Source organism: Colossoma macropomum, unplaced genomic scaffold, assembly GCF_904425465.1.
Source record: "Colossoma macropomum unplaced genomic scaffold, Colossoma_macropomum, whole genome shotgun sequence".
Classification (NCBI taxonomy): Eukaryota; Metazoa; Chordata; class Actinopteri; order Characiformes; family Serrasalmidae; genus Colossoma; species Colossoma macropomum.
Genome location: NW_023494784.1, coordinates 14,996,706 through 15,013,672, shown reverse-complemented (window position 1 = coordinate 15,013,672; position 16,967 = coordinate 14,996,706). Strand labels below are relative to the sequence as shown.

Sequence of the window (16,967 nt, the reverse complement as noted above, 5' to 3'; positions counted from 1 at the left end):
CACTGTTAAAATCACACATGTTGTACCTTAGATTAATGATTAATAAATAAATCATTTATGAAACTAAATGGAGAAGCGATGGTTTAGTCAAAACTTAATTTACCCAATTTTTCACTAGACTAAATGTAGTTGATCAGCCAAGACATGTTTGGGGTCTGAAGTTTGCTTCTTTAGTTATACACTGAAGCTACATGGCAAAAGTAGCTAACAAGTGATGGAAACTTATATCCCACCAATTAGCATCAGGCAAACTGGACAAGTACTATTTCAGGCTTCAAGATGGTAATTACTACTGATTTTAACTTTGTGCCATACTTTTACTCTTACCTAGTGCTAATTGGTGAGCTAAAAGCTACTACTACTACTACTTGTTAGCTACTTGTTAGCCTTATAGCTCCAGTGCAAAACTAAAGAAACAATCTTCAGACAGCAAACACATCTTGGCCTATTGACTACAGTTGGAAAACAATGTAATTTTGAGTTATCACTTTAAGCCTGTCACTCCTGCTCCCAGGCTGGTGGTGGCTGTAGAGGAGGCGTTCACACATGTGCGACGGCTGCAAGAGGAGGAGAAGAAGAAGCCTCCGGGTGATGTGATGGACCCTCGTGAGGCAGCACAGGCCATTTTCCCCTCGATGGCCCGCGCGCTGCAGAAGTACCTGCGCACCACCCGCCAGCAACACTGCCACAGCATGGACAGCATCCAGAGCCACCTGGCCTTCTGCATCACCAACAACATGACCCCCAAGGTCCACATGACATACACACACAAACACTCCTTGCTCCTTTAAACTCAAAGGCCTGTATATCAGCTAACACTTCAATTGCTACCTCTCATGGCTGCATAACTTACATATTAGTTTCATAGTGAAATGAATAACTAAACAATAAGCATGTAGTTTAAGGGGTTTTTGCTTTGTTGGACTTTGTGCCAGTAGAGGCTTGACAAAGTTGAGAGGTATTTCTTGATTTTAATAGTATCAGAGGGGAACCCCTGGGGCCTTCTTGATCTTCAGAGAAGGCCTAATGACTTCTGTGAAATAAAAAAATACATGTCTCTACTTTTTTGTTCATTTTCAATAATGGTTTCATTTAACCATCATGTTTGTTGTATTTAAACTCTACAATGTAGTTCTACTCTTATTGCATTAAGTTTTGTTTGGAAAGTTTTGTTTCTTCTTGAAACACGCAACAGGAAATTAACAGGATTTAATCAAGATTTGATTAGAAGAATTTTCAGGTTTATCTAGGTAGATACAGCCAAGCTAACTCTCTCATTGATTAAGCCTTCATGAGCTCAACAGAAGGCCTTAAATGTTAGATGAACTACTAGCATAATTAGGAACTGACACTGAAATTAACCTATCAAATTGTCCTATCATTTTGATTTACATTAAGTGGGACTAATATTGGGCAGATTTGAGAGGTAGCCTAACCTGATTTGAGTTCTTATGTTGTTAATGTTAATGTGTTAATGTTGGCTGCAAGCCTCTAATAAAACATCACTGCTTCAGATGTCAGTGTTTAATCTAGAAAGGCCAAAAAAATGATGAGGCGAAATGTATTTAGCTTGGTGCTAACATAGTTCTATGTCCTGAACTGAAGGCCTATCTCTAGTTATAGTTATACACAGTGTAGTATATCAGTACATTACATGAAAAAACATATCTGATCTATCCCAACATGTGACCCTGTGACCTTAAAATGCCATTAATTTAAACCTGAGAATGCACTTTAAATTGTATTGTCTCCTGTCAGTAAACAGAGTTGTATTTTTTTTTTGTCTCAGGCGTTTCTGGAGAGTTATCTGACCCCAGGGCCAACCCTGCAGTATGGGAAGGAGTGCTGGCAGGCCCTGCAGTGGATGCTGGTCAGCGAGGCTGCGGTCACCAGCCCCCTGAGGGATGGCACTGAGTTCCAACTGAAAAACCCTGACTTCAGCCTGGTGGTCAGCAGCAAGGCCATCCCTCACCTCAAAATTAGCGAGGAGTATGTCCACCCCAAATCACACAAATTCGTCCTGCTGCTGCAGTCGGAGACGTCCGTCTGACTCTCTGCTCCATCCGTTTACATTTCTACACAATAAACTTTGGAACGGGGATTTTTCTGTTTTTAATAAGTTTCCCCTACTTTTTTTCACTTTTTCACTTTTTACAAATTACATTTTACATATCAGACATATTTTGATACGCAACAGTGTCTTTTTTTGTGAAACTGGATTGTGAAAAACAGTTAATGTATAAGAAAGATATGCCTAGTATTTGCAAGTGGGAGGGTGTATATGTGCGGTGTCAGTGTGTGAGTGTTTGTGAGAGTTGCGCAGTGTTTAAGAAAAAAACAACAAGCTTACTGTATATTAAGAGTGAGGGGTCAAACTAGTGTTAAGATGAACTTATTATAAATAGGAAGTGTTGTGTTACATGCCACTTAAAATGCCTGCCGATCAAAGAAAAATACATTTGAGACTGATATTAAAGGAATATTACTGAATTTTTTAACCTAATCTGTCTGGCGCATCTGTATCGTACCATCATTTTCCACAGACAGTCATTTTAATGGGTTGTCTTGTTCTTATAAAAGTTTGGAAAACATGTTGATTTGAAATTCACTTACAATTGGGCGTTTGCTCATTTCTGTGAAAAGATTGAACACCCGAGCAACTCTGTCTTTTTCCCTAACATTTTCTGGTGTAATTAAGCACAGCCTTTGGAAACTCCACCCAGAAATAGTTCCTTGTGGTAAATTTGTCATCTCCCTAAAAGAACAAACTATACAGATTTACAGCAGAATTTATACAACAGTGTTTATTATTTCTCATAAACATTTCCTGATGGTATTACACAAGGGCAGTGGCCTCTTTCAGCAGGACAATGTGCCGTCCCACACTGCACACATTGTTCAGGAATGGTTTGAGGAACATGACAAAAAGCTCAAGGTGTCTGACCATCACTTGTGGGACGTGCTAGATGGTGCCAGATACTACAGGGTACCTTCAGAGGTATTGTAGAGTCCATGCCTTGGCAGGTCAGAGCTGTTTCGGCAGCATGTGCAGGACCAACAGCCTATTAGACATGTCATAATGTTTTGGCTCATTGTTGTAGAGATGTTTTCCAAAGTTGTGCATTCTATGGGATAAATTTCTTTTTGTAGAGTTTCTTTGAATAGCTTTCTAGATTTGAATAGATTTCTGCACACTGTATGTTGTCCCACGTTGTCATCGTGCACCACATCCTCATTTCTGTGATATAATCACTGTAGGAAAACAACAAAGTACGAAAATACAAGCCTAAACTTCCTGATAAACCGTGTCCTTCAGCAGTTTTTGCCATTTACAGGGCTGAAAACGTTCACCAAAAGTGTTCATGAAAGTAATCATATTCATGAAACTAATCATATTTACCATACTTTTTGCTCACGAAGACTGTGTCAGCTGTGGCATTTTGATTTTATTTTGTACTGCTTGTTTTGCTTTTACCATGTCCTCTGCTGCTGCCCTTTAGTCTCTTTACATTTGTGGTAAAATTGAATCGCTTTTCCTGTGAACATGCAGGCCATCAACTCCTTGCAATTTTTATAACAATATGCTTTTTTTTTGTAAATTAGGGGTTTGTCAAGCCACTAAACAGTGATGTTATGTTTTGTATTTTTTTTACATTAATATTTGGATGTGTAAATACGTTTATGTATATATTTAATTTATGAGTTCATGTACAAACATTTTGTATACCTCTTTTTTATATTTTGTGTGTATATATTTATATGATAGTATTAATTCGTTTTTTCTATGTTAATGTAGGCCTATTTCTTGTATTTTTCTTTGAAGTCATTAATATGAAGTCCCCTACAATGACATCTCCTGTCTGTATATGCATTCACTGAAAAGTTCTGAAAAGAATTCAGTTCTAATAAATTGTATATCAAAAATTCATTGAACTTGTGGTTTTAGACATTATTGTCTTCTCTCAAGTGTGTATTTACTGAGTGAGGGAACAGTTACCAAAGACATTTATCAGTTTCTGGACTCTAGTCTGGAGTTTGTGAGTTTGGTTTTCTGTAGCTGAGCAGGTGCACATAAGCCTAAGATTACCAGGCGCAATGCCTAGCGTCGGCTGGAGTGCTGTATAACATGCTGCCACTGGACTCTGTAGTGAAGAATAGCACTTTACTGTCTAGCAAATCTGGGGATGCCAAGAAAATGCTACCTACTGAATGCAAAGTGTCTGAGATCAAGTTTGGTGGAGGAGGGATAATGGTCTGGGGCTTTTTTCAGGGTTTGGGCCCAGCCTCTTAATTCTAGTGAAGGGTGAAGGAAGATAATGTGCTGTGTTGTGTGTGTGTGTGTTTTGAAGTTGTATTTTAGGTTGCCTATTGTTGTCTTTCTCCTTATATGGTCATGTTGTCACACCTGTTACTTGTCCTGTATACGCTGGGTCTAATCTTGGCATCAGTCCAGCTATAAAAGTGTGACAGCCCATTGTATAGGGGGGCTGGCTGGGTGTCTGGAACCTGCGCGTGCAACAAATAAACTTCACCTGTCCAGACAACAGATCGAGTCTCCCGGGTTTGGATTCTATCAAGGGTAATGATAATGCTACAGCATACAAACGCACTTTAGACAATTATACGTTCCTTTGTGGCAACAGTTTGGGGCCCTTGGTCCTTTTCTGTTCCAGCATGACTGTGTCCCTGTGCACAAAACGAAGTCCATGATGACATTGTTTGACGAATTTGGTGTGGAGGAACTCCAATGGCCTGCACAGAGCCCTGACCTCAACCACACTGAATACCTTTGGGTTGAATTGAAATGTTGATTTAGAGCCAGGCCTGCTCTTTCAACTGAATGAGCACAAATTCTCAGATACACTTCAAAAATTTTGTGGAAAGCCTTCCCAGAATGAAGGGTGTTATAGCTGTGAAGAGGGGGTAACTATAAATACCCATAGATTTGGAATGGATTTGGAATGTCCAACAAGCTCTTCTAGGTGTGATTGTGTCCACAAACATTCATAAAAAGTTTTTTTCTGAAATTTGTTCTTGAAAAAGGTCCTAAGAAAAGGTCTGTGCCAGATTCATGATGTGTTCTTAAACTGTAGAACTGTTCTCACCTTTATGCTTTTGAGTGTGTGTAGATTCTGTTCTTACCTAAGAACAAATCACAAATAAGACAACATTGGTAAATGCCAGAATCTTCATGAAAACTGCATGAGTTGGTTTTTAGAAGAATTTTCTTCTTGGGAATGGTTGGTCAATAAGGCCTATTGTTATTTCACTAGAAAAAGTGTTGTGGCAACCCAGTGTCATAAAAAAACAGTCACAAAACAGATGTGTTATGTCAACTTGATGCATGGACAGAAAGGTCAGGGTGCTGGACATACTGAGACATTGTAACTGTTTTGCAAATGACTGGCCACATTAACCAAACAGTACAGAATCTGACTCATTAAGAATTTCAGGAGTTCTGTGAAGACAAAATATGTTCTGTAGTCTTTTTGCCAAAGGTATTATAGCATTACTCCTGAAAGCAGTGATCATGTAGTCTACAATGCTTAAGATTGCCTAATCATTATGAACTCAACAATGGCCATAAAAACATCTTGGTATGGAAAACGTAGCAGATATATCAAATACCACATGAACTCCTCTTTCAGTTCCAAAAGATTTTTGAATTGCCGACTGGCATACAAAAACATTTGATGTAATACAGTTGTTTGCAAAAGTTTAAGCACCCTGGTCAAATGAAATGTTTTGTTATTTTCACTCAAATCAACAAAAACGTAATTTGACAGGATGCATTTGCATTCCACTATATAATGTGGCATGTCTCATGAAAAAAGAAATTCTGAAAAGAATTCTGAAATATACTGTTTAATTTGAAATACTTTCCACAATGTTCATACAGGTTGATTGAGTAGAGTGTAAAACAAAATAGGGCTGTCTGTGTAAAACAAAATAGGGCTGTCTGTGGTTTTATCAGTTCTGTAGCATTTAATAGTGTGAAAGTTCATCATTTGTCAGAGATGATGTACAAAAAAACGTCCAAAGTGATTTTAGCTTGAAAGAGCTCTTTCGGGATCCTAGATGTTGCTGAGCCTTTGAGAGCCAGTAAACTCCTTTGAAGGTTTAGTTGCCAAATACTCTGAATTACTCATCGTCGTCGTCGTCATCGTCGTCGTCATCATCATCATCATCGTCGTCGTTGTCGTCATTGTCATCATTGCCATTATCATCGTCGTCGTCATCATCATCATCATCATCATCATCGTCATCATCATCATCATCCTCAGTGTTGACCTTTCCCGAGAGCACATCCTCTATCCAGTCCTCCAGCTCCTCAGCAGAGGGCAAATCCTCATCATCATCCATCTCCAGCCACACGCTGTCCGCCTGCCAAAAGATCAGTGAGAGGTTAAAGTCAAAGTTCACATCCTACCACAATCAATTTATGGACACTGGTCACTTTCCATTCATCCAGTTATACGAAAAACATGACTGTAAATACACTAGAGAGCGAGTCCTCAGTGAATGAGGGGGTGTATGGAACTAACCGGCTAAAAGCAAAAAGTTAAACATGTTTCTAACTGTTAATCCAGTTTCTTCCAGTAGAAGAATGTATTTCATGTACAAATGAAAGAAAACTTACCAGTATCTTTCTGTTTTTCTACAGCAAACCGTGTTTTTTTTTGCCAGTAATGAACTGTTTGGTTAATGTGCATATGAACAGCTATGGTTACAAATTTGAGTTTGCACCTCAAATTTGTTTGTTAAATATTTAACATTTCTCAATATCATTTACATATAAAGCCACTATACCATTTCTAATTCTGTGAAAATCAAATACTGATCTTATAAACATTAGCAATATTGGCTCATACAAGTGCTGTGGTCCATGATCCTAAACACCTGCTAAATACTTTGGCAGATTAAAATACAAACCAACATATTACAGACCATTAACGACTATCACTCAATGCTAAATAGCCTTTAGCCAGAAGATTGAGGTTGTGCCTGTTGTAAAGTTATAGTGTGGACTACTGTGTTAGTTGATATATTAGATGTCTATAGCGTTAGATAGGCACTTACATCTGTGACGTTGACTATTCCGATCTGAGGCCTGAAGAGGTCAACCTTAAAGGTCTTCTCCCAGTAAGGAATTAGCTGAGGGAGGAAAAGGGAAATGAAACAAAATAGAAAAAAAAAAATACACTTCAGTTACAAATATCATAGAACTGCTTAATGAGTAAGCAGCCATGTTCCTATTCAGGTACTCACCAGAGGGAAGTCATCAGGATCAATCCAGACAATACTCAGCTCAGGGTTCTCAGTGTTGTCCCTGGCAACGTCTTTGAGAATCTCTAAAAACTCAAAGCCATCTGAAAGCAACAGAGAAAATTTAGGCATTAAAAAACTCAAACCTGAAGTGAAATTACTAAAAATGAAAGCTTTAATGTACCTGGATCCTCCTCTTCAGCAAAAGCAACAATGTGAATCCCATTCAGGTCATCCTCCTGGAGAACACAAGGTAACAGTCATTTTACTGAGCATCAGTCAGTTATAAAACATGAGTATGAGTGTTTACACTGTAAACGTTAATGTGAAATGTAATGTCAATACCCAATTTTGAAAAAAAGGTTGAATGCATGTAAATAAACGATATACATACTGTATTTTAACACTATAGTAAAATACTGTATGTCAGAATTGAACTAGTGAATCTGTTAAAAGGCAGTAAAAGGCATTTCTAAAGAAATGACTAATTTTACAGATTTTTACTATTATTGAGAAAACATACTTTTGCTGACAGATTTTTAAAAAGTTTTTTACAGATTTTTTACAGTGCACAAATAACTATAAGAAGGACTCATTCCATGGCATTGTACAGTATACCATTACCATACCAGCTCCAATCTAGGATCTTGTGAACACAGATGCCTTTACATCAATGGGTTAAAAATGTTTTTAACTATTTGCTTCACTTGTATTCCTGGCCAGATCTGCCATCAGGGTGAACACCCTGGGCCCTGCATGACAAAGAGCCTTTAGCATATGCCAAAAAAAACATAAGTCAGGAATCATAAACTACAAATTAGGAAAACTTGTTAATTTTTTAAAAAAAATTAAATTATTTAAAATCCTTTTTAAAAAGGCAAAAAGTGCCAGACCAACCCAAAAGTTAACAAAAAATATGTTTTTTGTGAATTTACACTCCTAGTCTGTAAGAAAAAAAATATATTAAATTTACAGTATTTGCCAATGACAATATTCTTTTTTTTAAAACATAAAGCCATGTCTAGGTTTTACCTGCGCATGGGCTTTTTGTGAGCTTTTTGACAGACTGCACGTGGGCCCCAGTTATGCTGCAGGTGTGGACCCAGTTGGGTTACAGTTGTGGGCCCCAGTCAAATTGCTCATTCATGTGTGAGTCCTGGGAGTTGTTTTTTAATCATTGCTTGCATTTATTTCCATTAATATACAGATGTGTCAGCCTCTGTCAGCCAATTATTTGAGACTTATCATGCTTGAAAGTGAATAAATTGAGAAAGGGATGTATCTTAACCAGCTCAAGAGGGATGCCAAAGAATGCAGCAGGGCTCTTTCTCATCTCTCCAATATTGCTCTGATTTCACTGCATCCATGAGTGTAACTCATGCTAAGTTCCTCAAGTCAGCTACCAAAACACTCATGCTCAAGTTCTTGTTTGGTTAAACTTCATCTCGTCATCATCTGCTGCCAATGCTGTAATAAATTACTCTTCTTTTATCAAAGATACATGTCTCCTCATGTCAATTGTTAGAAAGAACAACACTGAGTGTTAGAAAGAAACTCACTGGGTGAGTTTTAATTTATTTATGAAATTGTATCTGAAATATATATTGCTAGGAAAGTACAAAAATAATTGGTGGAACATTTCAATCATTCTTACCCAAGTTTCAAACATGTCCTCAGCCCTCAGTTTTCTCAGTGTTGGTCTATAGTGATAAAACACAATACAAGAGAAGATCAGTATCTGTATCTGGACTTTTTGGCATGATCATACTTCTTTATTTACCAGGAATTTAGACCATCAATTCTTTGTATATCCACCCATCCACTTATAAAAGTCACCTCCTATGTTCAGTGATAAAAGCCACAAGCTCCTCCTCAGTATGGGGCTTGTCTGGAATAGTGACTGGTTCCTCCATGAAGGGCTCGTAGAAGTCTACCTCATTCATCTTCAGTGTTAGCTCCTTAGCAACCTGAAACATCACACAGCAAGATATTAAGAACATAGAAGACCTGATACAGCACCTCTTTATATGTTGGACACATGTTGTTATTTCTTTTCCACAGTCAGAAATGCTTTCATTTATATGTCATCCTATACAAATATTGCTATCACTACATCTGAACTTCTCAAAACCAACAGTTTTTCATATAACTCTATTTGAAATGTCAACATTCATATACATTAGAGAAGGTGTGAGGTGGCCTTTACCAAAATGGTACCATGACCTTACAATGGAGAAAAAATCAACCACTATTTAGGCATTTATAAGGGGAGTCAGTGTTCAATAATTGGAAAGTCATTATATTACACAATTGGTCCACTAATCTGGAATGGCTTTTATACCCTTAACTCTCACAAACATCAAGTTTAGACTTCTAAGCCTCAGTCCTGTAACTTAATGATAACCAAAAATCAATAAGATGTAGACAAAGAAGCTTAAGGGTTTATCCAGGTTGGAAACAGCATTTGCTCTACACCCTCACTGTATGATACAGCACTTACAGATTTATCAAAGGTGGCAAAAAATTTGATGAAAGGCTGAAACTGCTCAGCTGCTTCCTGGAAAGCCAGAAAATCTGAGAAGAGAAGAGTTGAGAAGAGAAGAGATACAGTTCAGGATTCAATACATTTAAGATCCACTCAAGTTCTAAGAAAAGAATTTAAATAGAAATTCACTATATCATTGTTGTCGCATAAAATCCTTATTTTTCCATTTCCATTTCCATAGAAATGGTCCAAACTTAACTTCCGTTAACATCTATTAGAAATTAAGAACCTCCTCCTCTAAAGTTACCATTTTGGAGACAGCAGCAATATATTGCCTACAGTCTTCAACCATGTTTTTTCATTAACTGGTGAATGAAGCTAGGCAGAAAGCTGCAAATCTTCAGCTGTTTAAACTGAGGATTTCTCAAAGGTTGTATGATGTCTTTGCATGTTTTGCATATTTGCATGATGAATGCTGGGTATGGTTGTGAGAGACCACTGATGAAAGATAACATAAAACTGTGAATTCTGTCAAACAGATAAGACTGAGGGATGTAATGCTGTGCTACAGAATACTGCATGACACAACAAATAAAACATGAAACATATTAAAAGAGTTTTAGGCCAGAATGCCCTTTTAACTTAGTCTTTACCTTCTTTGGGATTTGTGAGGAAGCCTGACACTGCATGTGTAAGAATGAGAAGGAGCTCAGATGTGACATATCGCTGCTGTCAGAAGAAAACCTTATATCTCCATATTTTTTTCAGTTTCTGACAAGTTTTGAAAGTGCCTGTTGCCCTTTATATTGTGTGTAAATTTCATGATGAATGGACAAAAAGAAACGGCCCAAAATGACCTGGAAAAAAACCTGGTTCCATTGGCTTACATTAAAAGTAAAGTATGTTTTTTCCCTTTTCCTGTAAAGTTCTCATTTTGGAGATACAAGGTTTTTTTCCAACAACAGTGATATCATACATTTTTTTCTATTCTGAATGACCTGTAATGTGCCTCATTCAAAAAGCAATCCAGGCTGAAACACTCCTTATAACAGTTTGAGTGGGCAGCGCTAAACTCCTATAGTCTGAACAAGCGAATTTATGTAAATAAGTTGTTTTTTGTGACATTATGAAAACAATGAGTTCTAAACAGGCAGCCTAATTTTCACTTTATGGATGGAAAGTGAATGGTGCAGCTTAAAACACAAATAATGTTTACATACTACATCAAAATCTTATTTTAAAAATAGGTGCAGGGTAGTTCTGTTAACCATGATGGGCCCTACAATGTAAGGGCTGACAGTTAAACAGGGAGTAGATTTAAACAGTTGACCTCTGAACCCTGCTCCTTTGCTCATTTGTCCAAACATGTCAAATGGAAACAGCACCATTTATATCTCCTACTTTCTAAAATTTGGGAAAATAGTCTTGCCTTTAAGCAATATGGAATGATTTCTGCATACTTTCACCACCAGTTATAGTCTGCATGAAACCTCTTTATCACATTATACGCTTATAGCCCAGTTCACTTGTTATAATGGCTTCTACACAAACCCGCTTGCACACACTCACATTCTGATTCTTGACTTTTGAAGTAGCCAACGAGTCTGATGTCCTCTTCCATGCGGTCAAAGGCTTGTAGCTCCAGAGCATTATCAAGTACCTCAACTGGATCCTCCAACAGCTACAAAGAAAACAGATTATACTATAGATTATTTTCACTCCAGATAGCACATTGGCATACTAATAAAATGGGACAGTATATGGGAAAAAAAACAATAACTAAGAAAGTAAATCCTTACATCCAGCAGGAACTCCACAAGCGTGTCTGCAGAAAGTAGCCCATCAAACTCAATTACACGCTCATCCTTAAAAACATACACGCTGCCCTCCTCATGTAGACCTGAAATACATGTTACTATTAGCTGGCACTGCCACTTCATACACAACATGGCAGAGTTTATATGCAGCAGAAGCAACTTTCTGGTATTTTATTAAGCTCAGAAAAAACATACTGAAATTACTGTGTGTGGTCATCAACCAAACAGTGAAGAAGAGTATTGAAGAGGATTGCTTTAAATGAGACTTCTTAACCACTGTAATGCCTTACAAACATTTTCATCCATGAATTACAGTGCATGATGCTCTCTCTTAAAAGTTCTTACCAAGTTTCTTTGCAACTTTGGCATCCTTCTCAGAGTCTACCATCCCAAAGCCAATGTCCTTCTCTTCCAGAACTTGAGCAGCCAACTACAAATGAATATATCAGGAAAATATTATTTAGAAATTTTGTTTAACCCCACCCAGAAGGATAAGCGGTTTAGAATGATTCATATTAGATGATGAGTAGAACTTACGAAGGCCAGTAAAAAAAACATGACACAGGAGAAGCTCATGTACCCTATAAGCAATTTTGCAATTATTTGTTTGCAAGTACTTACAAACTCCTATGCAGTAAACACACACTTTCTATATTCTATGTGCTTGAAAACTAAAATATGACAAAATATATCACGGAGAAGTATTTTTAGTAAATAAGAGTTTAATGTATTTGTAAACATTTCTAAACAAACCATTCACTCCCACAGTCTATATATGGAAATTAAGCTGATTCTTTTTTAATTAGGAACTCTTTTTGTACCATCAAAAAAACCAACACGTTTATATAAATCCATCTATTTAGACTACAGCAGTTTAGCCCCGCCCATTCTTGTTGAAATTATAAGGAGTGTTGCAGTCCAGAGTATGACGCAATAGAGGGCAGCCAGTCAGAACAGAGGTCATTTACATTTCTATCTTGAAGGCACAGTAAGTACCAAAAACAGCTCAATTAGGGAATAGAGTAATAGAATAAGAAGTCATAGGTACAGTCTCTACCGTCAGAAACATCTTTAGATGGCTATTCAGAGGGTCCTAAGAATAAAATCAAGTGTCCATTACAGTGTCTGACTGAAATACCAATTAAGAATAGAAGAGAACCATGTATGTACACCATTCTGTAGGTCGAAGACAAATGACTTTGAAAGGTCATAGACTGACTGATGGATGTAATTGACAACTAGAGTTATCTTGCAGGCTCAGCAGAACTGTATCTAACTCTACTTAGCTCCCACACACAGTTAAAAACACAGTTGTCCCCAGGCAGTTACCTCATGGGTAACATTCAGGCCATGTGAAATAAGTTTGAAAATAATGTAGCATCCAGTGAATTGATTACATGAATATATAGGTGTAGGTACAGCATGCTAACACTGTAGATGCAGTTTTGGTGTTGCATGAAAAAGTTGTTGAGTGCTAAAATGGGAATCTATGTAAACTGAAACTGAAAACTATTTAAACCCTAAAAATCTCATCAATAAGATTTAAGTGTATTCAGCCTGGAGAATGGAGGCTTTTATAATATCTAATGCAGTAAAAGAGCAAAGCATATAGTGTCTAGATTGCCTTGGGATTGTATAGAGTGAGTTCTTGTGTTAATGAATGTAACGAATGAAGGCTTAGAGCTGTAACGACTGGACTGAGTGCATACTATTTCCACAGTGGATGAGATGCTTTATTACTGGAAATTGAACACAAGCCTACAGCACTAGACCATTAATAATGACCTTCACACACACACAGAAACACATTCATATATTCAGCTTACACCTACACTTCTGATTACAAATCCAAAGACGCTGCTAAATCTTGTTTCACTGAAATTATTTTGTCAAGCACTTAGAACATCAGTGTCCAATGTTTTCCGTAAAGAGCCACTGCAGGTTTTCATTCCAACCAATCAGAAGATCAACTGATTTCTACGTGTTTAATCAGTTGGTCTTAGCTTTCAAAAACTTGCTGTTGGAATGAAAACCAGCAGCCACATCGGCTGGACTGGACATCCCTGAATTATTAATAACATGAAATTACATTAGAGACTCTGTAGAGTCCTCTGAGCTTTAACCATATTGTAGCTGTCATAACAAAACCTCATATCTCTAAGACTAACTTGACAGAAGGGAAAAAATTCCCTAACTTCAAAGTAGGGTTCTTTAAGCAATGATGTACAAGCGCCATGTTTTTAGTGTAAAGGACCTTTAAAAACTTTAATGAATCTTCACCTAATGTAAAGGTTAACAAAAGAACCCTTAAATTGGTATAAAAACTTTACATTATGTGAAGGTTCTTTAAACTTTAAAATGTTCTTCACACATCTCATTTGCAACAAAAGCGTTTTAGAGTGTTGTCAAAGTGTAAAGAACTTTTTAAAGTTCACATAATGTAAAGGTTCTACACCAACATGGCACTCTAAAGAAGGTGCATGGTAGAGCTTTTTTTTGTAAAATGGTTCTTCATTTTGCAAAAGTGATTGAAAGGTAAAATGATTCTAAAAAATGTGACAGAACAAATTATATGCCTAATTATTTCTGATGGTAATTACTGATGATGATAATATAGTGCTGATTCTCTCTCTCTCTCTCTCTCTCTCGCTCTCTCTCTCTCTCACCTCCAGCACCAGCTCAGTCATTTGGAACTGTTTCTCCAGCTCTTTGCTGGTCGGTGCAGGTGCGTGGTAGAGCAGGCACAGCATGCGGTGGCTCTTCAGCGCTTTGCGGTAGTTCTTGCCATCAATGTCCAGCACGCGGTCCTTGCCATCATAGCGGGGGAACTCCAGGCCTTTCTCTGCGCAGGCCAGGGCCGCCAAACTTACACAAACCAGTGCAAAGAACCAGGAGGTCCTCATGGCTCCCACCACTGACACAAACACACTACCAAAGCTTACACACACTCAAACCTGTCTCCAGCCACCCTTTTTGGAGCCCTGGCCAAAATCCTCCAAAACGTAAGCAAAGAGATCAAAAGAGTATAATTCAGCAGGACAAATGGTTGGATCGGGCTGTCTCCATGCACTTTTCCAATGGAAAGATCTCTCTCTCCTTTCAGCCCCAGTTTGTGTCTCTTGTCCCTTTTCTCTTGCTACTTGTTGGAGACAAAGCCCAGGACTAGTGGAGGGTTAGGATGAGGGAGAGAGGGGGGATACCTTACATAGCAGTGGCCTTCTGTCTGTCTCTGTGGGCCTTTTTTAGGATCCCAGTTGTTTCAGGGCTAAAAATACTCTGGTTGAACAGCAAGGGTGCAGGAACACTGTAGAGGACTGAACAAATGCCTGTACAAATGATATTTTATCATTAGGGAACAAGAGGTAGTTTGATATAGCAACATTCACAGTGTCCCGGGTTTGAATGTTCCATATAGTATTACTGGAAAGTGCACACAGTTCTAGGAGGAAGTTGTTCAAAACATCTTGGGTGTGTAAAAAACGAGACAAGAACAGAAGTAACTGACCTTGTATGGACCAACAACAGCCTTTCCAAAACACTACACATACCAGGTTTGGTTTTAAAACTGAAAAAGTAAAGCCATTTCATTTTTGTTAGTGACACTAAAGTAAAAAATAAATTTAACGTGCCCTTTTTAATGAGCTTTAAATGCTAAATATGCAGCTGTTCAAAACCTGTGTACAACTTAAAACTGTCCCTGGAGGGCACACAGTCTAATTGCATCCATCATTTTATATAGTTGCATAGTTTTTGTATACTACTACTACTACTACTACTAATAATAATAATAATAACAATAATACTTTTACAGATGAGCTAAATTTGATCATGAACAAAGTGTTTGAATTAGTGTAATTATTGGGCCATGTATTAGGAATAGGTCTGTTCTTGGTTCTTGCAACAAGAAAAAGGAACTTGAGCATAATTTGTATAATTACAATCATGCAGAGTAATGCAATATTAGAATAACTTTTTCTGTGATGGTATTTCCATATACCGAAAAAAATCCTGATATGGACCGTTCCAAAAGTGCCTGCACAAAATGCCCTTCTGAAACACTTCAGCCCCTGCCCTCACCAAAGCCTCTGCACACCACTGTGCACGCACACACACATACACACACACGCACGTACATTTGTTTTAATACAATGTCAGGACCTGGAATCATACATATGCCCCAATTCAAAGAAAAGTGTTCGATATATATGTACCGCATCAACAAGTCTGCATGATAGGATCTGGATAAGGTTTGAGAGAAGTCTTGGGGACACATTTACAGAAAAGATTTGGGTAACTATTGACATCTAGAGTTCGTTAACATTAGCCTCATAGCTCCAGTGTTAAATTAAAGAAGAAAAGTTTGGTCACTAAACATGCATCGGCAAACTGACTATATCTGGGGTAAATGGAAAATTGTAGGATTGATTTTTAATCAAATTTGTAGATTTAGAGTTTGGCTTAGAAAACTCTTCTTTAATTTGGGGCATAGACATGAACCCATTTCCTGACATTGCATTAAAACCAACCTGTGTGTGTGTGTGTGTGTGTCTTTATGTACCCAAGCATACTGTACTGTAACCAGACACTTATGTACTGGAAGGGGGCAAGGAGGGGGCACTGTGGCTTTTGGCTTAGCATTATTTTAACAGAATCATGTATACAGGAAAACATCCATATTTTACATATTTAAACTCTCACTGCCAAAGCTGAAAAATCATTAGCAGTTTGTCATTTCTAGCAGTGGATTCCTTTAAAGGTGCGTGTGATGTAGTCCTGAGTGGAATATCACAATCAGACCAGCTTTGTTCATGCATGTGTGTCCGTGTAGACAGACAAAGCAATCCTGTGAGCTCTCTATAAATAGCCATTTCCACAGGACAACTGGCCAATTAGCTCCTTAACTGGGAGGCGTAAATGGAGGAGGCACAGATACAGTTATTCCACCAGCAGCCTGCTGTCCTGACCCCGGCCTATGACCTTCTGAGCCCAGAGAAACCTGGAGCCCTGCCTCTTGCAGGCAGACAGCTGCTACTTAATAAAGTATTATTGTACCAGCATAGAGACTCTGTAGTTCTGCTGTGGGGTTTATTCATTATACTGACAAGTTCAGTGTTGTCATTTCCTGACATCACTACTACTGATTTGTGAAGAGTAAAGAAAGGATTATTTAATGTGATGTGTTACACCATAAAGATGGTTCATCACTTTAACCTTAAAAATGATTCAACACAAATAAATACAACCCCATTTCCAAAAAAGTTGGGACACTGTGCAAAATATAAATGACAGGAAAATGCAATGATGTGCAAATCATATTTATTTGATAGTACAGACACAACATATCAAGTGATAAAACTGAGAAATTTCATTGTTTTTTGAAAAACATATGTCCATTTTGA

The 16,967-nt window shown here is 37.8% G+C and overlaps 2 protein-coding genes across 2 annotated transcripts in view; one reads left to right on the top strand and one right to left on the bottom strand.

The window, feature by feature from the left end:
* vangl1 (VANGL planar cell polarity protein 1) overlaps window positions 1–2,496 on the top strand; it is a 68,785-nt gene extending 66,289 nt beyond the window's left edge. Inside the window, exons 8-9 of the mRNA XM_036573179.1 lie at window positions 515–749; window positions 1,790–2,496. Of these exons, the coding sequence (XP_036429072.1) occupies window positions 515–749; window positions 1,790–2,050 (496 nt within the window). The 3' untranslated portion in view covers window positions 2,051–2,496. The remainder of the gene's footprint in view (window positions 1–514; window positions 750–1,789) is intronic.
* A 3,587-nt stretch (window positions 2,497–6,083) lies between these two features.
* casq2 (calsequestrin 2) lies at window positions 6,084–14,778 on the bottom strand. The gene is made up of 11 exons (XM_036573385.1): window positions 14,235–14,778; window positions 11,914–11,998; window positions 11,551–11,651; window positions 11,321–11,432; window positions 9,767–9,840; window positions 9,103–9,233; window positions 8,921–8,966; window positions 7,451–7,505; window positions 7,270–7,370; window positions 7,081–7,155; window positions 6,084–6,384 (listed from the first exon to the last, which is right to left on the bottom strand). The coding sequence occupies exons 1-11, from the start codon at window positions 14,469–14,471 to the stop codon at window positions 6,142–6,144; spliced, it is 1,260 nt and encodes a 419-aa protein (XP_036429278.1). The 5' UTR covers window positions 14,472–14,778; the 3' UTR covers window positions 6,084–6,141.
* Window positions 14,779–16,967: the final 2,189 nt, after the last annotated feature.

Bases quoted from the DNA above. Each gene is read 5' to 3' on its own strand.
- casq2 (XM_036573385.1), bottom strand. From the start codon at position 14,471: ATGAGGACCTCCTGGTTCTTTGCACTGGTTTGTGTAAGTTTGGCGGCC. The intron at 11,999-14,234 runs GTGAGAGAGAGA...ATTCATTTGTAG, and splicing joins TGACTGAGCTGGTGCTGGAG to TTGGCTGCTCAAGTTCTGGA. The intron at 9,234-9,766 runs GTAAGTGCTGTA...GTGATGTTTCAG, and splicing joins TTGCCACCTTTGATAAATCT to GTTGCTAAGGAGCTAACACT.